The 27,972-nt window shown below is 37.2% G+C and overlaps 1 protein-coding gene across 37 annotated transcripts in view; it reads left to right on the forward strand.

Moving 5' to 3' along the window:
- The window catches only part of ABI3BP (ABI family member 3 binding protein), a 168,334-nt gene that overhangs the window by 125,323 nt on the left and 15,039 nt on the right, over positions 1–27,972 (forward strand). For 34 of the 37 annotated variants that reach the window (XM_069785638.1, XM_069785651.1, XM_069785641.1 and 31 more), the window contains 8 exons: positions 527–592; positions 899–973; positions 6,432–6,527; positions 10,979–11,089; positions 13,866–13,949; positions 15,306–15,374; positions 16,630–16,842; positions 21,173–21,284. In XM_069785638.1, coding sequence (XP_069641739.1) covers positions 527–592; positions 899–973; positions 6,432–6,527; positions 10,979–11,089; positions 13,866–13,949; positions 15,306–15,374; positions 16,630–16,842; positions 21,173–21,284 — 826 coding nt within the window. The remainder of the gene's footprint in view (positions 1–526; positions 593–898; positions 974–6,431; positions 6,528–10,978; positions 11,090–13,865; positions 13,950–15,305; positions 15,375–16,629; positions 16,843–21,172; positions 21,285–27,972) is intronic. The other 3 variants (XM_069785647.1, XM_069785661.1, XM_069785670.1) reach the window with 1 other exon arrangement.

The following is a 27,972-nucleotide window of genomic DNA, read 5'->3' on the forward strand; positions in this document are numbered from 1 at the left end:
AATAAGAAAAGCTTGAAGGCTTCTGATTCTAACCTTGATGATGACACTATGCTTCAGCAGCCCTACACAGTGTCTGCATTGAATGCTTCCAGTTGTTTTCTCGGCAATATTTTAATGTTTCTTGTTTTCATCTGAATATTTGATTGGGGGGGTTCAGTTTGGTGTTTTATTTTGAGGTTTTTTGTTTGTTTGTTTTTTACAGAACCTAATTAAATGTCTTAAGGCCATGGATATCTTGCAGAGCTAACTCTGTATCCATATACAGTTGGGTAACTGGCTGTAAATATTTTATATCTTTTCCTAAACCTAAACATGAATGTAACTGGTCAGACTGCATGATGGAGTCATCTGACCACTAAAGAAACTAGCATTTTCAGCGTGCATTTTGGATTGGAACTCATAGAATTCTCATATGTCCATTTTGCTGTATCGCATTGATGCATGGACCTTTTTTTCTGGCAAATTACACCACACTATCGGTGTTCCTTTTACACATAACATTTAAACTGAACCTTATTTCTTTTAGCACCTCATAAAACACGTCTCACTTCTGCAAGACCAAAGCCATCTGATAAATCACAGGCCAGACCTGGTAATAATTGTTTATTCAATTTGGGATGGGGAGGAGATGAATTAATTAATTTCACCTATTCTCAGTGGAATTTTAAGTGTTGCTGAGAAAAAAATAGGGTATTTTTCTTTCAATTAATCAGTTTAGAAGTAAACCCTTTCCAAATCAGAAAAAAAGAAACCAAAATTGTGTGTATCATCACAGTATTACTTTTTCTTCTCTAATGTGGAATTGTTGGCATCACATAAAAGCCTGTTAGGTTTTCTTCTCATGGAACTTTTTCTTTTTTTTTTCCTTTTTCATTTTTCTTCTTAAACTCTCTCACAGCTCTTAGTAAAACCACACTAGCACCAGCTAGAACAAAAGCACCTGGACTGCCAAAGTGGATTGTGCCAACAACAGGTAAAGCTGCAGGTTTGGGGGTTTTTTTAACTTATCAGTAAAAGACAGGAATGTGACTTCCTCAAATCACCTTGAGCCCTGCAAAATATTTCACTGTGTTTGATTACAGAAGTTAATTCCTCAGAGTACTGTATGTAACTGATGCTACTGGTCATGCTATATTAATTCCTGAGTGTCATTACGAAATGATACTTACACTCAGTGTAAACTTACAGATAGATTATTACATGGTTGATGTTTACTGATGTTTTCTAGATGATAGGTCCAGAATAATTACTGGAAGACACTTTGTTGAAAAGCATTATGCAGTTGTTTAAATCCAAGTCAGAAGCCTCGGTAAGAAAGCCTTAAAGCCAGGTATCTTGTTAGCTACTAGCTATGCACATTGTGTGTTCACGTCAGATCTACTCATATTCAGACTACGCAGTATTCAGACTATGCAGTATTCATGCTTGAATACTTCAGGACCAAGAAATGATAGAGGAGGGTGTGAACTGTCACTTCATTTACACATCCTTACAAACAGAGATAACATAGATCCATAACCACAAAGATCTATTCAAAATACCATTTGGCAGGGGGAAAAATCATTTATACTTTTTGAATTGTACTTGATTTTTCCATCTAATCAAAATAATATTGTCAGTGCTAATTCATAATGAATCCATATTTTTTATTTAATAAAGCATTAATTTATTATGTCAGTACAAATACTATTGGTTTCTTTAATACAGACATTGGTTACTTAAATACAAAATTTTGGGATTCTTCATCAATGATGCAAGTTTAAAATAATAAAAATAAGTAAGTAGATAAATAATACGCATATTCCAAGCAAACTTTTGGCTGTTCACCCGCTACTAACAGTGCTACTGTCCGATACTATTGCTCCGTGCTACCTAGGTTAGGATAACCTGCGTAATATACCATCTACTCTACACATTCCTTTTTTTGTCTGTGTAATGTTTCTCTGTACTAGGATTTCCAAAGTATCTCTGGCAATTTAATACCTGTTGTTGACCGTAGTATGATTTGAGCTACTCATTCCTGTACATAATTTCGAGAAGCCCACCATGTTTTTAGAAATGGCAAAACCTCAGAAGAGATGGTTGTATATTTAAACTGAATTAAAAATAGCCTGTTTAGAACATGACATGCTCTTCTGTGTTACATACGGAGTGGATGCCTTCATTGGAGGTATGTGTTCTTTGACCTTTCATAGTCTTTCTGGTAAATGAAATGAGCCCATCAAATTCCAAGACATCAGAGACGGTTACAGTATTAAATGACCAGTGGCAGTAGTTGCAGGTCAGAAAGTTTTATTCTTTGCTTGTGTTGGCAGTCTGCTTATAAGTGAGCTTTTTAATGTCTCATTACCAAAACAGGCAGAATGCACACAGGTCTCCAGGAGTAGGTGGCTTCTGAAATCACATTATGAAATTATGCACAAATACGCAATTATGTTAGACAGTATATTAAGCTTTTTCCTTCTCCCATGTAGTAGTAGCTTTGGCAGAGGTATTTGTAGATGAAAAAGAAGAAAAAAACAGAATGCATGCTAAGTAAATCAGCAGTATAAACATAACAGTAGACTTGTTAATTGTTAAATGTAGTTTATTGTGCTTAATGCTGTTCTAGGTGACTGCTAAAGTATTGTTTTAAGCAGTCTTATTTTAAATGCTGCTGTTGGAGTGCCCACTAGCCATTATTTCCATGTCTTTAGAGCAGGGCCAGTTGCCAGGAAGAACTAGAGATTCGTTATGGTAGATGATGTCAAAAATCATCACAAGACTATTAACCTGCTCTGCAGGCTATGTGTACTCACAGGCAAATAAGTACCTTCTTTTAGAATTCTTCTGGAAAATGCTACTTCTAGTAATATTTTCCATTGCTCAGTTACATAAGTCTTTTTTCTCTAAGTTAAAGAAACGTCCTGAAGATGTCTGTTACCTAGATTTTGTGTCCTGCCAAGTGAGCCCTTTGAGTTAAACCTGGCATCCAAAGTACTAAGGAAGACCTGGCGTTTATCTACTGTGCATTTCTTTGTGCCTCCAACCCTGCTGACATAGCAATTAATTGATATCTTTCTGTGAGGCTGCACCTTTTTTCTTAGAAGCATAGAGAAATCGCCGATGAATTTTGTACGTTCATGACGTGTCAAGAGAGGACTGCAGCTTTTCGCAGGTTTTCAGTCTGTACTTTCCTCAATGATCAATAAGTGAAATCCCAAGTCTTGTGTAAAACAGGTACATCAGACTATTGTGGCAAATGCAGTGTCTTGAGCCTGCAAGGCTGTATGTGCTCACAAAAATAATTTCGTACAACAAAAGAGTTCAGGTAATCAATTAAAGAAATCTTCCATATCTCTCCCAAGCAATGTGCAATTACGTGTTGCAAACAGAATTCCTAATTCTGCAGAAGAGATTTAGAAAAGAGAATTCTGCTAACCTGGAACCATAAATCTTACCAGCTGAGCAAAGACAAAAAAGTTTCTTTTTCAGTAGGTGATATCTTAGAGAAATGATAACATTTTAAGATATCCGGATGATTTTTGGGGGTGGAGAAGTTTATTTCTTCCACTATGAAAATGATACATTATTTTGTGTGGTTAGCTTATCAGAATCCTTAACTTTGGATCTAAGCTGATCAGAATGCTTAATTGGACTGTAAGGAACAGGCTTATCTTCAGACATTACATCATTTTTTCTTTCTCTGAAGAAGAGGACATTTACTGAAGAGCCATAGATACTCTGTTGTTTGAAGACCAGTTTCGATCTTTTAATTCCTTGCTGGGCTGGCACTGCTGTTGAATGTACTCAGTTCTTCTTTCTGACTGTGCTCGTTAGCATCAGTGCAAAGATGTTTCACCCCATGCATAGTGTGCTTGGCAGCTGCAGGGCCCAGGTGATAAGCAGTGGAATTTGTTTTTTCTAGTGGCAGCGCATGGGATTGTGACTGGTTTCCTGGCAGGCTTTTCAGTCTCCTGGCTGGCTGTAGTGCCAGGTGGTAAATTTGACTGTGGGAAAGGGGCAGGATTGCCTCCTCATGACTAACATTCATTTTTGTTTTCTACCATGTTTTAGCCATTTTCTCTAGAATTTCATTTTATTGAGATTGCTTTTCTATGAGTATTTGTCTTAGTGTATGTAACATTTCTTACTCATTTTTTTTATTTAATCCTAACCATTTAAAAACTGCTTCTGATCTATTAATCTTCCAGACAGCCTTCAGCAAATAAACTTTGAGCAACATTTCCATTTCCCTTGTGAAAGAGAGAGATAGTTGATTTTCATTATAATGGCCATTAACTTTGTGTTCTATTTTCTTTTTATTTTTGAAACTGTGGGTTTATAGCCAAGTTCTAGAGGAACTCAAGTATTAGGGTATTTCAGTTTATTTTACCAAGGGCACTTTTTCCAGTTCTTCCCTTAAAATGATCCACCCTTCTAATGGTATTCCTGCTATTAAAGATGCAGTGGTTAGTTTTAAGGTGTTGCAGACCCCATGAATATTTCCAGGAAAAAAAGAAGACACAAACACACATGCAAGTAATACATCTATTCTCAGTTCTGTTAAAAGTTTGGATGAATGTGGTAAGTCGAAATGTTGTAATAAGCAAGTTACATTAACTAGCATAAGGCAAATCGTATGATAAATACAGCAAGCTGTATGATAGTGCAGGTACCTTGTGTGAAAACACAAACAAACTCCTATGTAACTTTAAAGTGCATTGAAAAATTTAAAAAGGAGATTTTGTCAACAGGGAAGTGTTGTGGTTTGATCAGCTTTCTCCCTGAAACCTTGATTTACTTTTCATTAGTACTTTACGAATGGCAGAACAGCAGTGCAAGTTTCTGGAAGGAAAAAAAAAATAAATAAATAAAATAAAAATTACTTCTTCCGTCTAGAATGTATACGGTATTTTGTTCATGCCTAGCTGATATAACTCAGAAAAGATTGTGATTCTAAATTAGATTGTAAGGAGCAGGATAGAGGTAGCCTTTTCTGTAGACACTGTAAGATGCAAAACTAAATTATAAATTAGACTTGTAACGGATACTTGAGTGATTTAGTGTGATTTAGTCCATGTGCTACTACATTTTGTTGATGTGTTTATTGTGAGATGAAGCGAAGAACCTAAGTATACTCTTGACTATGACCTGTGGTGTACGAGATTATTTTTCTTTTTAACGCTGGTCCTGGTCTTCTCATGCCTCTTCTTCCTTGAACACCATTCATGTGAAACTTTGATTAGCTCTCTGGTGCTTTGTATATATGAAGATCTAATTAACACCTTAGTTTCCTGAAGACGAATTGCAGTTATATAAAACTACCTGATGTGTTTAGAAATTTTAGTCATAGGAACCAGGTGACCTGTGTCCTGTTCCCAGCTTACTACAGGTCTCATTACTTTAATCTTAAGTAAATCATTTAACGCGTCCATACTATGGACTGTGGATTCCTAAGGTACGCCTAGCAAGAATGACAAATAGTAAAATAATTGAAAAATTATCTGCTTCATGCTGTTAAAATATTAGTTTCATCTCAAAACAAACTGAGCACCAGATTATAAACCTATGAAATCTTTAGATCACCATAGAAATTTAGATCATGTTGGAATATGATTAGAATTCAATAATTGATTTAATTTTGAGATTTTTTTTTTTTCAATACATTAACTTTCAGGGATTTTTTCTTATGTCATGAGAAAGAGTGGTTTGGTTTGGGTTTTTTTTCCCACAAACATGATGAAATTGCAATGCATCTTCTCCCTTTACCATGTATAGAGTTTTTATAAAGTAAATATAAAAAGCATCTTAATTTAACAGTCTGGCTATCCTATAAATATCAGCATGTGAAACAGTTGTTGTGTACCAGGAGTAGTTGTGTTGATCTTTTTAATACCATTTACTTCAGGTTTTTAAAAATGTGTTTATATAACTTTTAAGTAGGACTTTATTTTATATACAAACTGAATTTTGTGTACACTTTGCCTCCAGTACTCCAAATACGGTATATGTTTGGTTCAGGCTTGTTCTAGCCATTCAACATGGAGGTAACCTAAGATCTTATTTTGGGGAGAAGGATAACTTTGCCCTTTGCAAGAATTCATGGACATTTTATTCTGTATCCTGAAAAACTGAAATGTTCTCTGTACTCATCTTTCCACATCCAATCTTGGTTTAACTCACTGTTATCTCTTAATCTTTTTAATTCTCTCTTTCCAAATATACTTTGTTCAAGGAATGTTTAAAATTAAATTGCAGGCTCTAGAACCACTTTCTACTTACTTGAATAGGAAGATAACAGATACCGCTAAGTTATTGGTAAAAGCATAGGTGGGCCATATATGCTAGTTTTGCACTTAATGTTAGCTAGAGTTTGAACATATGCAATATACAATTACATGCCTTGGTACTGCACTGTGGATACTGATTTCATTTCTTTTGTTTCACAGATGACGTATATACACCTGAGGATATTTCCAGACAAAGTGGCGTGGATGTGGAAAAACCTTTGGAATATAGTGATACCTGGGAAAAGCCAATTTCTGGTAAGGTTAATAAAAGAAGACAATATAGCAAATTTTAAGGTTATGAAAAATAAAAACACTGCCTTTCCTACACAAAAAGCACCTCCACTAAGAAGAGAAAATAATTCTGAGTCATCCTCATGAATATACCTTCTCTTGACTTCAGAATGCTACAAAAAAGAGATAAAAATAAGAATATTTCATTGTCACTACTTAGTCGCTAACGTATAGAATAGAATCACAGAATGGTTTGGGCTGGAGGGGACCTTAAACATCATCTAGTTCCAACCCTGCTGCCATGGGCAGGGACACCTTCCACTAGACCAGGTTGCTCAAAGCCCCATCCAGCCTGGCCTTGAACATTTCCAGGGATGGGGCATCCACAGCCTCTCTGGGCAACCTGTTCCAGTGCCTCACTACCCTCACAGTAAAGAACTTCTTCCTTACATCTAATTTAAGTCTACCCTCTTTTAGTTTAAAGCCATTTCCCCTTGTCTTATCACTATGTGCCCTTGTAAAAAGTCCCTCTCCAGCTTTCTTGTAGGCCCCCCCCATATATATATATGCCATATATTAAAAATTACCACCACCTGTGTTGTATCCTTATGATCAAACAGGCACAGTACTGTAAGCACTGATTTTTTTTTTCATACTGATAGTTTCTACATAGCAAGGGAGAATAAGGTGAATGCATAACCAAATTGTCCTCCCATTTATGAGAAAGGTTTGTTGAATATTAGGTTCATTGGGAAAATTAGAATGTTAGGCTTGAAGCAAAATAACAATGTGGACTAAATAAGGTTACAGGTTTTTTTACATGTCCTATAGCAGGCTTGTCAGTTTCACTTTTCTTTCAAGTCTTACAATCATACTTTCAAAACAATCAAAATAATTTTACTGAAAAACAGCTTCCCCAAATAGGCCTGCAAAAATAGACTTTTTGTATTTCACTTTCTTCTAGTCAGCTTCTTAGAGATTTTCTGCTTCAACTGAAAAGTTGTAGCATAGAGTGTGTTTGTATGCCACGTGTACACGCACACGTACATCCAAACGTATAAACACCCTTACATGTGGAGAATTTCTTTGTTTCATAAGCATAACCAAGAATAGAGCTTGTTTTAGCTGTGCTTGTTTACTGGCATAAAAACTGACTGAGAAAAAAAAATTTTTGGTTTTACCCTTGGATTTACTATTTGGCTGAAGCTGCTCTTTTTAGTTAGATTTTCCTTTGAAAGCATGTTAATAGATTTAAAAACACAGAAACAAAGATATGCCCCTAACTAATTTATAAACTGCTGTTTCCTCCTATTCCCTGCTGAATTTCCTTTGCACCTAATTTAACTGCACAAAGGCAAGAGCCTATCTTGACAGCTGAGTTCTGATGCTTTATCTTTTTAAAGTTTATTCAGTCTGAAGCTGGTACTTTTGCAGATTAATTCCAGTGTGATATACTATTAATATTAGCCAGATGCAGCTGTAAACTGAAAACAAGGATGGCACTCTGCATTTTTTGTTACTGAATGTCAGGCAGTGGTGTGTACTTAAGTAAATCCAGCTTGTGATTTGCAGAGACTGGAAGTTTTTTTATGCACATAGATTTGAAGGAACATCTACATCTGCTTTTATTCATCTTATGACATTAGATGTTTAAAGTTAAGCTTTTAGAGCTTTGAAGTAAGCCAATACCTTGAACTGTAGTCATAAAAGACAGTTGGGTATGGTTGTGAAATTGGGTACTACTGTTTTGTAATTTTCTTATATACTTCCGTGATCTCAGCTCTCTTCATGAGGCCTTAATATGTATATCAAAATTCAGAATTATAGAGTCTTAGAATCATAGAATGGTTTGGGTTGGAAGGAACCTTTAAAGATTACATAGTTCCACCCCCTCTGCCGTGGGCAGGGACATCTTCCACAAGATCAGGTTGCTCAAAGCCCCATCCAACCTGACCTTGAATGTTTCCAGGGATGGGGCATCCACAACTTCTCTGGGCAACCTGTTCCAGTGCCTTACCACCCTTACAGTGAAGAATTTCTTCCTTATACCTAATCTAAATGTACCCTCTTTTAGTTTAAAACTATTCCCCCTTGTCCTGCGGGCCATGGTAAAAGTCATTGACAGCAAGAGCCATTGACAGCAAGTCCTATATCCTGTTCCATTGATTAGTCCATCCATCAAACCCATATCTCTCCACTTTAGCGACAAGGATGTTGTATGGGACTGTGTCAAAAGCCTGGCAGAAGTCAAGATAGATGACATCAGTTGCTCTTCCCTTATCCACCAACACAGTCACTCCATTGTAGAAGGCCACCAGATTAGTCAGGCACGATTTGAGCTTGTAAAGCCATGTTGGCTGTCTCTAATCACCTCCCTGTCATCCATATGCCTTGACATAGCTTCCAGGAGGATCTGTTCCATGATCTTAGCAGGCAAAGAGGTGAGGCTGATTAATGAGATATTGCTATAAGTTAGCCGGTATTTGACTTTGCTTTTAAATACATTTACTTTTTCTGAAAACTTAAGTGTGTTTTAACTGAAAAATTTACATTTATGCTACTTAAGAGAAATGAAAAAGATAGGTTACAACACACAATAATTAAGCTTCATGTGTTAAGAGTCTGTCCTAAGAGGCTGCATGCCCTCCTTTTTCATGAAGAGTGACAGTCGAGGAAATACATTCCCAGTCCACAAAGAACCCCTGAGATTAAATAAATCCTAGTAGTTCACCATGCCACTGTCCTCACAAGAACCTACGCTATCACAAAATCCCTGAATTCTATTGTGTGTCCTAATTCACAAGCTCAGTCTGCACACATTCTTAATTAGATTTGGTAGCATCATAGACCATCACCCAAATCACTGTGGAAGTAGTAGAAGGGAAAAGTAGGGATTCTTGGTTTTCCAGAGTGCAGTACAGTAGATTCAACTGTGACACAGTCCACTGAATGTGATGTTTTGGCTTGCATATAACTATGGCGGTTGTGTTGTTCAGAAGATACGATAGAAACCACTGACAAGTCAATACTTGCACGCTTTTACCCCATAAATATCTCAGACAATCCCATTCCCTAAATATGGACAGGGGGAAAACTAATCATGGATACTACCATGTAGTAGTATCTAGAGTATGATGACTTATATATACAAAAATTTTTTATCCTTTTTTAGGTCTTTAGGCACATTTTTTTCATTTCCATCTGGGGATTAAGAATGAATATGAAACCTACAAATGCTATTTTCAAGAACATTACATCCTCCTAAATTAGATAGAGCATTATTTCCTATCTTGATCTGAGGGATTTAAAAAAAATGTGCTTTGTAAGTGACTGTAGAAGTCCAAAAGGAAAAGGGAACAGAGAAAGATAGAGGTGTTCCTGTTTGTATATTGTAAGTATTTTTAAAAAGGCTCTCCCAAATGAGTCTTTGGATTTGCTCCCTTCTCGCCCACAGTCACTCTATTTATAGGGTAAACTAAGGTCTGATATGTAGGGCCTGAGGTACTCTGTGTAGCCAGTAACTCAGTATCAGGCAACTTGTGTATTTGTTGACATTGGCAGCATTATAACAATTATATTACTCTTGAGGATTTTCCCGTTAGATACAAAAAGTCTTTTGTTACATAAATGTGTTGCGCATATCTGCTGTTTTTTTTCTTAAGGAAAGAAGTGCAAAGGTGAATAGTGGAAGAAAAATCTTTGCCTTTCCTTTGCATAATAAAATTCTTTATAATTGCCTGGAAAATACAGTAAAATGTTTTGTAAGTATGAATTAAGAGGCTTAGGTTCTCCTTTCAGACCTCACTGTCAAAGGACCTTACCAGATAAATTTAATAGATAAAGGCTGGAACTGCACATTGAAACAACCTAGTTGGGTGCTTCACAATAACACAATAACTGTTTCTAACACAATAACTGTCTTCAAGCCATGTCAGTGCATGAAGTGACAGTGACTTTTTTAATTTTTCACTTTTGAACAGCATAGGATAAAGTGTCCCTAATGATAATTTCTCTTTTGCTCCATCTTTTGCTTCAATCTGAGGGTTATCAGTTTTATCGGTTAGAAGGTAAAAAAGATCAGAAATTTTGTGAGTAGGATACTGAAGATGTTTCCAAGTACACTGATGTGGTGTTTATTGTGGGAAGAAGTATCCTGTTGGCTGCCAAAAAATTACCATTGACAGCAATGAGTAACTACACAGAAAATGAATAGCTGAAACACTTGTACAAGATCCCAAAGGAGCTACATTTTTTCAGTGTAAGCTTGATTTAAAACTCCATGGCATACACTACCCAAAGAATTTAAGGTTGAAAATACAACTCCTTTCAGATCCTAACCTCACCTCTCCGCTTTTGATACTAAACCAGACATGCAACATTGTTTGAGAAGTCAGAATATAACTTGTAATCGGTTTCTGATTTTATGGAATTTGAGGTTAAATAATTAATAACACTGTTCTTGTAATGTCATTCAGTAACTGCATCACCTGGCCCTCAGCATCCTCCTATACCTCCTGTCAAGCCTACACAAATGCGAAGAAAACCTCTGCCTCCGAACACCGTGACTGGTAAACCAGGAAGTCCAGGTATCTCAGCCTTTTCAACATAAATATTTTATTATGTATGAGATAATACTGAACTGACTAGCAGCATATAGGAGAATTTTAGAGTATAGATTCTTTTTCTTTAATCTGTGATATCTATAGAAACTAGTCTTCGGGAACATACAGGCTTTGTGTCTTTTGTCTTCATATATAAACTCTGATTTCCTTTTGTTTTCCTAACCTAGTTATGTCAAAATCATCCCTAGTAACAGAGCTGAAAGCAAAATAGCATAATGCAAGTCATCTTCTAAGGAGATCAACCTTAAGAACATTTCATATCTACTAATAGTATTTGCAGTTACTTAATGTGCATGTCAGATGGGCGATATTGAATATTACGCTTCAATGCATACTCCCAGCTGGTTAGTTCTAAAGAAATTCTGTCCTATATATATGGCACATCCATTAACCACTGCAAATAATGAACTAATAGGCACCCAGAAAACTAACTGCACTGGGAGGTAGAGCGAGCTGAGTTATTTCACGTGCAAAGAGTTTAGCTTCATTCCTGTGCTACAGTATTTCTGCTTCTCAGTATCAGTGTAAGAGTACACAGAAGCTTTGACATATCCCATTTTATTTTAATTTTATCCTGAAGCTGATATTCAGTATCCTTATGTATGTTTCGTCTGTGGATTCTATATGAGAATCCTTAGGCTAACATTATTCCAGGTAGTCAGAATCTATAATCTGATTATGTTTAGCATCTTGAGAAATGCTTCCCTCTTTATATTACTCTGTGTAGTTCACTGGTAATAAAAAAGTCTTGGCTTTGCTGTATTTCCTGTTGTCTTTTTTTGGTTTGTTGCATTTGGGGCTTTGTGTGCTATTAAGGCACTAAAGACCTAAATAATTCTTTAGTGTCTTGTGCAGCAGATTAGAAGCAAGAATCTCCAAGGTGGAGGAAACAAGCTGAATATTTACTCAACAGCAGAGCCAAGATCAAAATGTTGTGTCTGTACTTCCTGTTGATTGGTTGTGTTTCCTTAGTAATAGCTACAACAGAACGTAAGACATTGTCAGTCTTAAGCTGTAGCATAAAAAAATGTTGACCTGATACATTTTCTTTTGCTTGTAATGGGGGTCTATGCTAATTTTCTCCACTAAGTGTCTAACTAATTTACTAGTGTTTTGAAAGCTCACCCTTTTTCCATACACCAGAGGCCAGGTTATGTGGTAGTCCGTAGTTACCATACCTTCCTAGGCATTCAAGATGGAATAAATTGGTTAGATGATCTGGTTCTTCCTTGTGGGGCTAGTAGCAGATTTTCCTTTTTCTGTGTTTCCTAGTGTTTTATCCAGCTTAGTTTTAAACATCATAATTGAGTTTCTTCTGGTTCCCTGGAGAGACTGTTTCACAGTACTAACAGGAAAAATTTGCCTCAATGTTCTTCTTGGGTTTTCCGTTTCATAATTCTGTCCTGTTTCTCTTTCTCATTAACATTGTGATTAATTCCTTACTTGCATCTTTCTTACTCATCCACTGGATGAGTATTATGGGAAGGTTTCTATGCAGATATTAAAAGTCTCCTGAATGGAAAAAAAGGAAACAAGAGAGTTCCAGAACTTTTGTGAAACTGGACTCTAGTGAGAACCTTAATAAATTTCCACTTTATTAAAGAAATTAATGGAAGGTAGGGATTTTGGTTTGTTTTTTTTTTTTAATTTGGGTCACTAGAGTTCTGCCTTCAGTCACTCTGTTCTTCTGTGTCATATATGCAGAGAAGGTAACTATGTTATGTAGTTCTTGACTTTTGGGGAGTTGAGATTTCACAGTCATGCAGTGGTTATCTGGAGTATTTGCAGGTTTTGTGAATGTAGTTCTTGTCTTTTATAGCTATTTTGGAAGCGATCAAGACATCCTTTATCATGGATTGTTTGCCTCTTAGAAACCTGTTTTCTTTATTAGGTGATAACAGCTGAGGAGTAAAAGCAATGTCACATGATCTAAAATAATTTTTAAAATAGCTATTTAATTATGGGAGATAATATTGCCTCTATCAATCAGTTTCTGTCCAGACTTATAGTGCCTACTACAGAATAGACCAGTTCAGAAAGAAAGCTTTTTCCCTTAGGTCAAGTAGTGTTATAAATGTTGAAAATGTTGGACTTGGTTACATTTTTCTTACCTTCATTTGAAGTGCATCTTAATTTCATTTAGTAGAAGCTCCAGTACTGTTCTGTGGTTAAACTCTTAATGCAGACCATAGTTAAGGACTCAGTGTTTATCATTATACATGTTCCAGCTCCAGCCTTGCTAATATATATATGCTGTATTGAGAGTAGAAATGAAAGGACCTTACCTATATTTGAGGGAAGAATCCAAGTTTCAGTTGCTGACTTCAGCTATTCTGTCTTACAACTCATGAAGAAAGGTGCTCTTTTATTTGAGAAACAGAAATGTTAGTGCTGATCATTTTGCATCCTTTCACCAGTCTGTGTAGGATGGTTCTGTGCATTAAACCAGGTCATATTCTGTCTGACTGAAGTCCTCCAAGACAATCTCCAAGTAGCAAAGAATTTTCTTACTGGTTTCAGGAGTAGGTTATATTGGCAATAAGGACAACTTGGAACTTTCCTAAATCCAACTGGAAGCTGTTGTATTAAATTTTGAGGGAATATCATAGTTTAAATGAAAGTACTTGTTTCATGAAGCAGTTGTCACAAATCTGAGCTCTGTTAGAAAATCAGAAAGCTGTTTCACTCTTTTAAATTGCGAATGCCGTATTGCCACAAGTTCCTACTTCTGTCACTATAGCTAAACCCGCTGGACCAACAACACCTGTGAGGACAGGAACGTCATATAAGACGCCAACAGCTTTCGCAACTCCAGAGTATTATGGTAAGCATATTACAGACAGTTCTGTTTTCTTTTTTTTTTTTTTTTTTTTTTTTTTATACATAAGGGTTTCCTTTTTTTTCTTTTGCTTCCCTTCCCTAAACTATATTGATGCATTGTGTATTTAATATAAGAAGTATTTAGTCTGGGGTGATTCTGATTTCCTTTATGCCACTTTGTGACTTTTCTAACTTGACTGAGTTCATCTGGTTGTCTTCTGATAGACACCCTGGTAAATGAGAACATGACGGCCTTTCCATCTTTCTAGAAATCAGTATGTGCGTAGTAGGCTTTCAATACTATTCAGTGGCTACTTTGAATCTGTGAAGGGAGTAGATAAGGCACTTCTTTCCCTGAGCATTTCTTTTTGCAAGGACATAAATTCAAATTATTATTTGACAGTGACTGATAGTGCTCAACATGGTTGTGATATCCTCCTAGCTATCTGATCAAACTGCCACCATTTAAACAGAAAAAATTTAATAGGTGGTTAGCTGGTAATTTGCCCTTTATAAAATTGGGAGTTAACTACAAGTTCAGACCTAAATCTCCTCAAAGTAGCATACAGGTATGGGTTTAGAGGAGGGTGTGCTTAGAATTTTTGAGCCAAAATATGGAGCTCTAGGTATATTGTCATAAATGATGCTGTTTGTAATTTTCCTGAATTTATAGTAATACTGAAATTCTTGTCTCCTTATAGTGATCATGAACTCACTGTGACCCTTAGTGCTCAGTAAAGCAAGCTGGATGCTAGATTCATTAAAAAATGCTTGTTGTGAATATATTGTGTTTTGTCCGTTGAGGTCCGTTGTAGTGTTTGCATCTAAGAGAAGGTTCTGTTCAGTATAGTGGCAACTTAACACAACTCTGGTGTCGTGAATCCTGACTGCTTTAGCACATTTCTGTTCACCAGTGTATTTGCCTTCAATTTCTGTGGAAATTGTACACTCTGGAGACAGAATTTATGGTTTCCTTGTCACTATTTTTAGAGAATTTCATGTGCAAACATAATAGTGCTATATATTCTGTGAACATGAAACAAGCTTCAAGTGCAAAAAGATCCTTTTTAAAAGGTCTAAAGAGCATTTTGCATATATTGTATGAACTGAATCCAGCAGCAGTCATGAAGTGTGTCATTTTGATTATGGCTGTCTTTATACTAGCAGGTAAGTATGAGGTTTACTTCACATCACAGCCAAAATGGAGTCCTTAAAAGGAAAAGACAGATCTGGCAGCAAAGGTCGACCGTGGAAGAGCTTTACCATGATTTAAAATACCAAATGAACTGTGACATGCTGCAGTTCTAACACTGAAACTTCGTATTTATTGCAAATTAAATTATAACTGTGTTTCCCGCAGTTGATGCAACTGTCTTCAGCTCAAGTCCTACATCAGAAACTGATTCTTCAGGCAAACCGAGGTACCAAGGTAGGATTTTAATAGCTGTGGTATTTTCATTTGGGGGAATATATGAAGACTGACCTATCTATCTTGCATCAAAATTATCTTGTTTGGTTATTCGAAGGCCAAAACTACTTTTGATTCTTTTTTACTTTAGTGTCAGATGAAAGGGCTGTAGTGCAGACCATCAGAATATTCTTGACTAAATTTTACTTCTGCTTTCTTCCCTGCTACCACCTCCTAGTTTACAGTCTTGCCCGCAAACACGTTGTGGCTCTTCCTGTATTCCAGCAGTAGTACAACTGCACGCTGTTCACATTCCAACACACCAAATGAAAATCTTCCTGTGGGCTTGCAAGCATACCTGGAGAGGTATTGCGCCAGTACCAGAGCACCCATCATGTATGCCTCACCTCTCATTCCAGGCTCTGCACATTCAGATAGTCTAGTAATACGGTAGCATATACTAGACTAGATGATAAAATAGTCAAGTTATTGCTGTTGCAGTAATCTAGAGAGTTTAGCAAGGTGAGATGACAGGAAGAAGTGCTTTTGTACTGAAAGATTTTTCAGGTTTTTTTATTGGTCTGATAAGAGACACTACATTTCTGAAGACACTGTCTTTCTTGCAAGATCTTGTTTACATCTAACAAGTTTTAATTTTAGAACTAATGTGTTTGTCTTAAGTAATCTTCTGTATTTTGATGCAGAGTACAAGACGTTTACCTCAGAAGGTTTGTTTCAAGGTTTGGTCCCGTACCACTGAAAATGGTTAAGATTTTGACAGTCACTTTAGAAACTGCAAGTTCAATGATGCAATGACTCTGGACTAAACTTCTTACTTTTTCTGGTGAAACACAGTGCTGATGGGCATTACATCTTTCTATTAGCATAGTACTCAAAAGCTGCAACTGGAATTGTAGCATCATTTTATTATAGAAGGACTAAAGTTAATTGTCCTATTTTATGATAGAAGTTAATTTCTTTCAAACAGTATGTATCACCCACTAATACCTTCAGAGTGATATTTCGTCAGTGGTGCCAATGGGAAGGGGGTGAAGGCAGTGCAGATTCCAGGTCTAACAACAATAAAAAAAAACAACAAGCAGCTTAATATTGAATGTATGGGTTTTATTCTTAAATATTTATGTTTGACTTTTGACCCATTGTGCAGATTTTTACGTGGTGCCCTGAAATGGAAATTGTGCACTAGGTGAAATGGCACTGACGTTTTGTAGAAACACTCTGTATTGAATAACAGCTTTTTTTCTATTACTTTTAGCCCCCCATGTCAAGTACATGAAGAAAGATGATGATGTGCCTTGCTCTATCACAAGCTCTCTTGAACATTTTCCTCAAGAAGAAGCTGGCAGCAAGGAAGAACCTACTCGTCCTCCACAAAATCCTCCAACCAACCTCACAGTGGTGACTGTTGAGGGCTGTCCAACTTTCGTCATATTGGACTGGGAAAAACCAGACAATGACACTGTTACTGGTTGGTTTGATTTCTTTCCTCCATTGTATCAGAATACAGTATTTCCAGCTTATTTTTACTTTCACAGTGGTTTTATGCCATTTAAAAAATACTTTAATCCCAAAGGAGTCTTACAGCCCAGTGCTTTTATTTTGTGCTACTGTCAACTCCAGTGTGGATAAGAAAATGCTACTGGATTAGAACAAGATTTTCACAACTATATCATTGTTGTCAGTGATGACACAAAAAGTTACTTAGGAAGTATGACTCTGTATCTTCTCTTGATTTCTGGCATCTCTGTGTACAGGATCTGGTAAGATCTAGTCAAGAAGTTCCAGCAATGTGACAGTAGTCTTTATTATATAGATGTGTACACATAATGTAGACAACTTTCTCAACTCGATGTTGTTGATCAGTGGGCCAGACACAATGAAACCTTACATCCATCTAGTAAGTCAGTAGAACTCTGCCAGCATAATACTTGCTGTACCCACAACAGGGTGACCAAGTTCTCTATGTTGAAAGAATCTGTTTGGTTTTTTTTCATTTCCAAAGGAAGGTTTTTGTATTGAGAATAAATCCTTGTGAGTCATGCAGGAATCAGTACATAGACAGTTAAGCACGCAAGACGATCGTTCATAATTTTTTATATTGTCTTATGTATATCGACACAAGCTTACGAAAATTGAACATTTAAATTAATTCACCTGAAAATTACGGTTTTTCTGTACTGTCAGGAAAATGGCTTTTGTTTTTACCATGGACGTAAAACTTTTATTTGCAAAATCACTGGCTCATCACAGCCAGGACCAAGTGGGTTTGGCTGTGTTGCATTACAGGTGAGTAGAACAGATAAGACTAGGAGCTGTGAGGACAAAGACTTTATCATTAGCCATTCACTTTAGCATGTAAGTAGGATGTTTTCAGATGTTGTTGTATATGCATGTCACGAGAGATTTCAGTGCAGGGGTGTAATTAGGTGACTGTCAGAAGCAAGGCCAGTCCCTTCCCCAAGTTAGTCCTTCTTTGATTTTCTAGAAATAATTACTAGGTTTAGCCTCTATTCTTTCTTGCTCTCCCCGCCATTCTGAAAAATAATAAATGCAAAACTGAAGGAATAGTCAAAACAAATATTAGCCTGCACTTTTTTCTTCTGGGAAAGAGGAATAAAGTTAGCCCTTCTGCTGGATTAGAAGGGGAATAAAAAGAAACTGTAGGCTAATAAAAAGTACCAACAAGAGAGAAGAATTATTACCTGGCTTGCCTTCCACGGTGTGCTTCATCCTGGAAGAAAAGGAAGTGTGAGCTTATTGCTAACCTTAGAATTAGGCTGAGGGATAGGCTCTCTGTGAACACTCGCCATTCCAGGCAGTTCTGCAATGCTGCTTTTTGTTCAGGGAAAAGCCTTTTTGTTGCTGTTGTCATTTGGAGGCCTCCTCCACAGACCAGTCCTTAGCTTGATTAGATCAGATAACGTCATTTAGTCTGCATGTTTTCTTGGAAGTAGACCTGCTGTTTTTCTTGAGTATGTTAATGAACCCACTGCAGCACAACTGTTTGTATTGCAAAAATAGAAAAACATTTCCACTATAGCTGGTAAAACTGTCGGCGCACATCATCTAATGATGAGGGCAAGGCTTAATTGCCTTCTGATACTGTTTCCTGTCTTTTTCAGTGTGTGTGTTGTGAAATATAGAGCAAGCAATACTCACTGTTTCTTCTGAGACTTTAGGTGGAAACCCTTTCTCTGTTCAGTTGTAATCAGCATTTGTAAAAGTTAACTTTCCATAAAGTTTCTTCTCTTCTATAAGGCTATTCTGTGATAACTGAGACACCTGGCGTATCCTTCCCCATTCTGGAAAGGAAGATTAAAACCTTTTGCAGAATATGTGGCTAGTACTCATTCATATTGCTTCACTGACACAAACTTTAGTTTTCAATCTAACTTCCTATGTAGATCTAACAGCTTTCCCATAAATACCATCTTCGTTCTTTTTAACTTCAATGTGTAATGCAAAATATTTGAACTCTGTGGCTTACAAATACTCTCGTTGAGCTTGTCTCCTTCATCTTAAATTCAAAAAATTACTCAGTTAATGACTCATCCAAGGACACTTTCTGAATTCAAGAGGAGACATTGAATCCTGTTTTTCATATTGGCACCAGTATGACATTACTTGTTTAGACAGACTTAAATCAAGTTTTTTGTCATCTCTCTTTATTTTTGTAGTTTGTACATGTTTTTTCAATCATCTGATTTAGGCATCACATCTTTTTTTTTTTTAATGCACTGTTTCAGATAGAACTGTGGAAAAAGAAAATGTAATTTGTTGAGCCATTTTTTTGAAATTGTTACTTTGCTTGACTTTTAGGTGTGCACAAGGGGTTTCATTGTATTGGGTATTCCTAAAAACAAAATTGTACTTAAGTAATAGAAAAGTCTGACAAATAATAACCAAAACAGTGATCGAGCTTACCTCCTTGTTTTCATAAGGGCTGCAAATATCAGGAACCAAGACAATTTTGCTGGTGCTCTGCTACTCCTGTTGTGTTGCCACAGAAATGTAGGGCAATTTGTTGTCTTGTGCGCTGAGTAACAAGCAGGTACTGGGTGCGCTCAGTAGTTCTTTGTGTGGGTGTGTGCACGTGCACAGGTTTGCATGCCCATTCACGTGTGCTGTGTTTTCTTTTCCAACTTGAATGAATTAAAAAGTTTAAATCACATACTGACTTGGGGCTGGCAGAAGGCAGAAAGACTGAATTCCTTTAAAGAAGTTACCTACTCATTCTCTCTGTGTGTACCTAAGGCAGTGGATATCCCCCCTCTCTCCCATGCTTCCTAATAAACATAATTTCTCTAACGAGGCTTAAATAGGGCAAATAAGGGCTTTGGCGTGTTTTTTTTTCCTCCATGGTTCACTTAGCCCTTGGTGGCTATATAGCAAAAGGTCTTTGTTTCCAAAAAGGAAATGCACAGAGAGAAAACGCAGGTATGTTTCACACAAATACATACTAACTATCAATGCTAATGTCTTCAGTTGTTGCATTGGGGTCCTACTTGAACAAATGATCTAAAGTAAAAGCCCTCTACTTATTTCTCCCCCTGCTCCAAGACACATTCCTGCAAGTCCATGAGTTTGTTTTTAAAAGGCAGTGGTTGGTCTTTTGCTGTTCATGGGTGAATGTTGTGGGGGAGGGCTTCTGAACATGGAAATTTTGAAATCTTCAATATCGGCAGTAATTCCTTCATGCTGACTTTCTGACGTACTTTTAAACCTGTTCTAAAGTTTTATATTGCTCTGTGTGTGTTCTGAATAACTGAGTTTATTACAAGGTAAAGATAAAAAGATTGCTAGCATTTAGTTAAGAACTCAAAAATTAGTAGTATCATTAGAAAAAAAACAGGAAAGAAAGTTTTCTAGAGGTTTTGTAGCTGTTGATAGGTGGTCTCTGTCCTCACAGTATAATATACCTGCTTTATTCATTGTGCTGTTGATCTAAATGCTCATTGCAGATGTTCTTTGAAAACCTTCTCCTTTGCTAGCTTACAGTTAGCAAAGCTGCACTTGGTATTATAGACAGGTTTTAGGAAGGGAAAAGGAAGGGGCTGAGGAGGTTGTGAATTTCTTTGCAAAGAGAGAAAAAATAGCAATATGCTCAGTGTGTTTATTAGAAGAGGTTGTTATGAATTGGAACAGAGGTTGCCTGCTACAGAGACACTATATCTTGGACAGGGGCTATGACTGAAGAGGTATCTTTTTCCCAAACATCTGTTGCTGATTGCCTGTTCAGAGCATGGCTTGTGCTTGATGATACATCCCATGAGATGAAAAGAAAGTAGTGAGACTCTATAAATCATATAAATACAGAAATAAATTTATGCAAAATTATTTCATTCTAAAGTGGCAGATTCCCTAAGTGCACAATCCAAGTGAGTTGGGCAGTTTCCTTTGGAAATCTTAAAAATGCAGGTCTTAAGTTAATCAAGGTTTTAAGCATTTAGAAAATATACTTTCATCTTTGATACTTTTTCATTCAAACTGCAGAATGTTTATACTTATTTGTGTTTGGAATTTTGTCACTAGTGTACGTTTGGGCAGAGGTGACATGTTGAGTATCCTCTACCCCATAATTGTGAGGAAGGATGAGGGGCTAGGCACTCAGCAATCTGGAATTAGATCCCTCTTTCCTAACCATTTTAGCGTACTGACATCCAGACTGGATCACACAAGATGTCCTTGCAGCCTGTTAGACAGTAGGAGTGGAAATCAGATGAGAAGAGAGAGAGCAGTGAAGAAGCTCAAGTAAGAGCTGTTATTTAAGCAAATTTCTCTTTACTGTAATTTTCCAGAGTATGAGGTTGTGTCAACTGAAAATGGAGCAAGTGATGGTGAAAAGGAGAAATCGATTATCACTACAAATCAAACCCATTCTACTGTGGAAAACCTAAAACCTGACACAAGGTAATTAAAAAAAAAAATAATTTTCTAAGTTAATCCAACTAATTTAGACTGTCAGCTAAACTGACAGTTTGACTGTCTGCAACTTGTAAGACCAAATTGGTTTTACTCCTGTTCTGATAGGAAAAAGGTATGCTTTGGTTTTTCTTTCATCTAAGTTAACAGATAAGACACATCTGAGGAATCTTCAGGAAATTTCCAAGAGTATTTATGGTCTGGACAAACTGCAGAAGTGACCTCTACTATCAGAAAGATTAACAGTCAGTTGTAAGAAAATGTACTGCTTTTTATCAAATAATGTCTTGAATTTAGCAGATGAAGAAACAAGGTGAACACAAGAAATATTAACCAATATGTGAGATCAAGACTTATATGTACGGTTCTCTCTGGGGTTTAAGGATGCTCAGCACAACCGGTGTAGGCTGCTTGCTTATTTAGATGGATGTTCATTCAAATACTGGAATGCAAGTTGGGCCACTGTGCAAAGCTTGACTATTGCATTGCGCCAGGGAGAGGAAAGATACGCTTGTCCTGTATGTGTGGTTTTCTTTCGGTGTCTCAAAATAGCTGGCAAGTTAAAAATGGGTCAGTGAATTCCAGTTGATGGCATACATGTCATGCAACTAGTCCAAATAAGTATTATCATTCTTTCAAAATAAAAAAAAAATCTCATAAAAAATGGTTGTTCTTTTTTGTGGTAAAATTCAGAGCAGGGAAGAAAACCATTTGTCCTTTGTGTTGCTTATTGATTGCATCAGAAAGTTAATGAATGACACATTTTTTTCCTGTAGGACCATCCATTTGGCTTTGGTAACTGGATTTTTCTGTTTCAGATAAACTGCCCACTTCTCTTACTATCCTTAAATTGGTAACACAGCACAAAATTCTGCATAGAACCCATCTTGAACCTTTATTTTTAGGCAAAGTGTGGTTTAATCTGGCCGGTTAGTTCCTAGCTGATGTACATGTGACCAGCAGCTCCTAGGACGAGGAATGAGGAACTCTTGCAGCAAGTGGAGGGGAATGGAAGAGAATTGGAAAAGAAAGGCTAGGGGAAATTGTGATACCCAAAAAGAGCTTCTTTGAGAGACTCCAGAACTCCTAAGATGGGCTAGAATTGCTGTGTACTGCATCAAGAATATCTCTGTTATTTCTTAAAGGCATGTGGCTTGTGAAAGGGTGAACTGCAGTGATGTTGTTCTGTCTTGTTAAGAGGCAATACAACTGGAGACCAGGCATCAGTTTCCTCAATCTCTTCCAGTTGAGAAGGCTTAGAAGAGACAGGAAAACAATGTATTTCTGGAGTAGTAACTAAGAAAGGCAGTAGGTGCTGCTAAACTTGTCAGGCTATGCTGTTTGTGTTTTCATTTCAGTTCTGCTTTGAAATAATACAGTTGCATCCTTGAGAAGAACTGTGTTATTAATGAGATTCTTTTCCATTACACACTTGAACGCTTTGTGTCACATATGAGATAGATTTGGTTAAGTGTAGAAAAGACATGGAAGCAAAGAAAAGTCCTTGAAGCCGAGAGCAATGTCCAGATGGCCAAAAGAGAAAAGCATTTTTAGACTGCTCTTTGTTCAGAAAGGGAGCAAGATGGACACAGGCAGACCCAACCAGAACCATTGGAAAGGTCATAAGGAAGGCAGGAGCTATGTAGAAGCAGGCAAGATGGTTTTTAACTTTAATTAGTAACAATTCTGTCAATCCTGAGAGGACTTTTGGGCTTTGGTAAGCAAGAACAGACCAAAGACCACAGAGAAAAGCTGTCTTTTGGAACGTGGATTTTGTTACAAGAGGCTAGATTTGAGATTAGTACTGACTGGTGGAGGCTGATTTAAGATAAAAGGGGATAACTTTTCCCTGGTGGGGTGGTGGCTATTATCCCCCTCCTGCCCCCAACCTCAAAAGGGAAAGACAGTGAAAGTCTTTCTGGATTCAGGAGGCCATTGCCCAAAATTGAAAACCTGTGATATAAATTGCAGTGGTGCATGTCCCTCGAGTCTCACAGGATTTAAAGGATGTAAAGTCCTTCTCAGAGTGGCTCTGTTCAATTAAACTCCCATTTCAAAATGTGTATTTCCTAATTTTGAGGACACCTTAAGAGCTTTGGCAGAAGCAGAAGAAATTGTTACTGTTACCATTTGAATACAGGCTTGTTGGTGCACTAAATTCAGGGAAAATAAGAAAGTGATTAAGACAGCTGGCATCATGTAGGCAGTATCAGTGTTGCAAGGAATGGCCTATATCCATAATAAAAGTCTCCTGTTTGTCAGGAGCTGAATGCTCACTAGATGAAGAAAATGGACCTGTGGACAAAACTGACTGAATATAGGAAGAACAGAGACAACAAAACACAGCTCAATAAATTAATTAACAGAGTCCCTGAAATGTCTGCAAATTCATCAGGTAGTACATTAAGACTGGGAAGCAGACTTTTCCATAACTAGCCTTAAAGAAAAGAGCTGTAGAAGAGGTGGAGCTGGAAAAGAAACTTGGAACAGAAAAAGAAATCCCTCTCTCAGATGATCAACATTTACAAAACTACCAGCAACTATATGGAAAGAGAGATGCTCAGTAGCAGGAGGAGGATTAACTGGGGAAGAACCTCTTGGCCTTGAAATGCTTTGGAGAAGCTGACAAGCTGAATTTGAGAGTCTATTTTTTCCAGTTTTCCTGAAGCCATCAGTGAGGCTGTGTGAATCCCCTGTGCTGCTCTGAAGGTTCAGTGCATCCAAAGCTGAAGACAATTCAGGACAGAGCTAAACCAGACAGACCTGAACAAAGACTTTCCAAAAGGAGTAAAAATGTTTGTGAATGTGGTATCTCAGCCTCCATGGGTAAATTTAAACCAGAAAGGTCCTGTAGCAGCAGCACGGTTCAAGCCTGTAATTCTCCAAGTGTATGCTCTTGAGGAGCAGTACATGACAAAGATGGTCTGCAGTCATGTTGCCCAAGGTCTGTCATCCTGTTGAGGTAAACCGGGTGGGATATGTTAGTGCCTGGCCCAGAAGCTAAAGAGTTAATCACCCACATCCAGCAGGAGGGAAGCAAAACAAACAACTCTTCAGTATGAAGGGGGCAGAACAAGCAGCAGGGAAAAACTGGGTGCATCTGAGCCTGCCAGATCATGCTGTTTGTTTGCTTTTCTCTTCTACATTCTTTTCAAATAGGTCATACTGCTACACCTCTGGGAAGCTCTGCAGTAAGCCAGACACCCATCTTCCTTTGAGCTGGCCTTTTGACAAGGCAGCTTTTACAGATTAGGAGCTAATGGCAGACTTCGAATATTTAAGAAATTTGGACAGTGTTACGGAGGCTGCAATGAGAGGCTCTTAGTCTCTCATGAAAAATTGCATGTGTGACTACAACTGTCAGTAAATACAAACATAGAAGTTAAATGTGATACAAATTTCTCTGAATCAGAGGATTGTCATGTAGTATTCTGTGCGTCCATTTAGCTGTCTGAAAAGTGACTAGAACCAGAAAAAAATGCACTGGCTGAAAAAGAAAAGGAGTTCTGATGTTGTCAAGTATTTGGTTTTAACAGACTCATACCATGATAACATGGAAACGAAAATGGACTTTCACAGGCGTACAACAACTTGTGAGGGTTACTTTTGAACAAAAAAAGTTGTATATATTATAGCAGTTTATCATATATCTTGTCTTATGTATGCCAGCTTTATTTGTTCTTGGTGAATTGATTGCAAGAGCGATGAAAGTAAAATAGTGATTTGAAAATCTGTCTAACTGTGAGGACATGTGCCCTTTAAATAAATGTTGGGCACAGTCAGCTGCTTTCTAACAAAACTGCTTGGGTTGGGGTTTTTTTGGTTGGGTTTTTTTTTTTGAAAAAGGGTTCTAAAGGCTCCTGTACAGTGTAATTTTGTTGGAGCACTGAGATCGCTATGTTTTCTGCCCAAGAAAAGGCACATTGTATCCATGCCATTCTCTCGCAGTAAGGCATGCCTGACAGTTGACAACATCACATACATTTAAAGGATTTTTCCTTATAGGATGAGTACATTGGCCTCTTTTTCACCTGGAGAACTGCCAAATACGGTGCTTGCAGTATTTCACTATCACATCTTAGAAAGTTTCTGACAGTTTAAGTAACCTGGAAAGTTCAAATGTTGATATCCATTATTTGGTTGGTCAGAGTTCTTGAAACTGCTACTGATCCTGGCACTAAGCTGCTGTCTGGGTCCAGTCTAGAATTCTGTTTCGTTTCATGAGATATTTTGCTTTTGATTGTAACTTTTACCTGAAATCTCTCAAAGCATGTGGTATAGTTACGCTATGTGAGCTAGATAACTGTATATATATCCTTCTTATACAGATAGTTAATTGGGTATAACTGGTGCCTGAAGAGGAAAACTTTCTCTTGTTTTATGAATGTCTTCTACTTAAATGTTTCTATTATAGATGTGCTTCTGTGATCTAATAATCACATATACACAACCGTTGATTACAACTTTGTACTGTAGTTAGCTTTTGTAACCCTTTGCATTATTTCCAAGAATTTTAGAGTAGATCCAGGTCACATTTCACTCAGCCCTCTTTTCAGTATCACCCTTAAACACACACCAAAGTTTCTGCAGTTTTTGCCGTCTTTATCCTTCAATTAGTCCTTCACCTGTTAAATGAGAGAAATAGCCAAATTCTATTCATCCTTCTTTTTTCTAGTTAGTCTGAAGCAAGTACTGAGCTACTCAGTTTTCACTCTGTTCAGGCAGTGAGTGTAATTACTGTGCTTGTTGATCGACCCCGAGCAACCTAATGCAGCTTTTAAGTCAGCCCTGTTGTCAAAAGGGGCCTGGACGAGATGACCTTCATAGGTGCCTTCCAACCTAAATTATTGTGTGGTTGTACCTTAAGGGTAGTTTCTGATCTTGTAAATCTCAATTTCGCCCACTTTCTTTAATGCAGGTCGAGGTGGTTTTGTATGTTAATGCAAGTGTCATGCATTTCTTCGCAAAGAAATATGAGAGAAAGGGATGCACTAGTATGAACTAACCTGTCAATTTAATTTTTCATTCTCCACATGGAAATTCTGCAATTTTTATACTGAGAAAACTGTCACAGGTTTTTTTTTTTTGAGAAATGTACCATTCATTCCACTTGGAAAACAGTCAAACCTAAACTACAAGACTGATCATTTTGGTCAAAGCAATTACAGTCTAGCTTCCAAGCAGTCATTTGAGGAGTGAGACCTGTAATATTCCATCTAATTTGTCATACAGGGCCCTTGGTTTTGCATTTCATTATAAGGCTGCTCACACTGGAACTCCTAGTTTCATTGGCATACCCAGGACGTTGTGCTCTTTACCTATTCTTAGTTTTACATTAGAAACTGCCCTTAGAAAGTATTGGAGTAACTTCTGCTATGGTAATAGTCAAGCAAGATCTCCCATGTGTGAGTCAAGGTAAGGTCATTATCCACAATTTTCAGTATTTCCCTCCTTGAGGTGCTTGTTTGTAATAAACTTTAAGAAGTCTGACATAGAAATGGGCTTACTGTGGGTTTTGTTTTCTTCATTCTGTCTCCTGTGTAGTAATGATGTTGCTCACCTGCATCTTCCCCTTTGTTAAAATCGGTTTCATTGACCTGCAGTTTTTTCATGGACCTTTCCTAGTGTAGAATATTAAATGCAGATGTTGTTATTTTTTTGCTTCCAATTCTATTTTCCTATTTCCAAAGGAATTTTAGGGGTTTTTTTTACTATGTTTGGAGTTTCCTAACTCCTTAAAATTGATTTATTTTTTTAAGTGTTTCAGTCGTCTGATATGGTATCATTTTGACTTTTTCTGCTATTTCTGCTGGTTTCTCTGCCAAAATATGTAGTTCTTATTTCTGTATCCCTGCCCTATCTTGAAATATTTTTTTTTTTTAATTAGGTGTACGTTTCCTCTTTCATTCTGGTGGTTTGTTTAAGGGCAATTAAGTTCGTAGCCCATACCACTAGTGTCCAGAAAACATTGCAGCACTAATTTCTATACAAGCCTTCAAAAAAGAGTCTGAATATTGTTGAAAACAGTTCTCATGCATGTTTCTGTTGGCAGTAATTGGAAGGTAGTAAAGAAAATTATTAAGACTGCAGTCAGAGATGTGCCAGATAGCTCTGGGGAGGTTCAGGTAGCCATTAAAGGATGTGTCCTGCCAGCCTGCTGGTGTAGATTTTTAATAGAAAAAAAGTATTAATAAGAAACAAAAAGCCTGTGATGCTTGCATTCCACAGCTTTGTAAAACTTCTCTTTAGGTATTGATCCTTTGCTGGGTTAAGTAGTTTGGTGATTTCAAATATACTTCTCTCCTTTTTAAAAACATTTTGAGTGATGTCTTTTGGACTTCTGGGTTACATTGTGTCCCAAGGCAAAGTATATTTCCAGCTATGGGGTCTCTTGAGGAGTATAAATAACAGGAAATGTTAAAAAAAAAAAAAAGAAACCCAAGGCCCCCCCCAAAAAACAACAAAAAAACCCCCCAACCAACCAACCAACCAAAACTGTGAGGTAAACGTGAAATGTCTAGGATATATACATGTACCAAACTGTTTTTATCAAAGAATCATAGAATCACAGAATGGTTTGGTTTGGAAGGGACCTTTAAAGATCATCTAGTCCAACCCCCCTGCAATAAGCAGGGACATCTTCAACTAGATCCCTTATTATAATGTGTGTACATGA

Source organism: Haliaeetus albicilla, chromosome 6 (genome assembly GCF_947461875.1).
Source record: "Haliaeetus albicilla chromosome 6, bHalAlb1.1, whole genome shotgun sequence".
NCBI lineage: Eukaryota > Metazoa > Chordata > Aves > Accipitriformes > Accipitridae > Haliaeetus > Haliaeetus albicilla.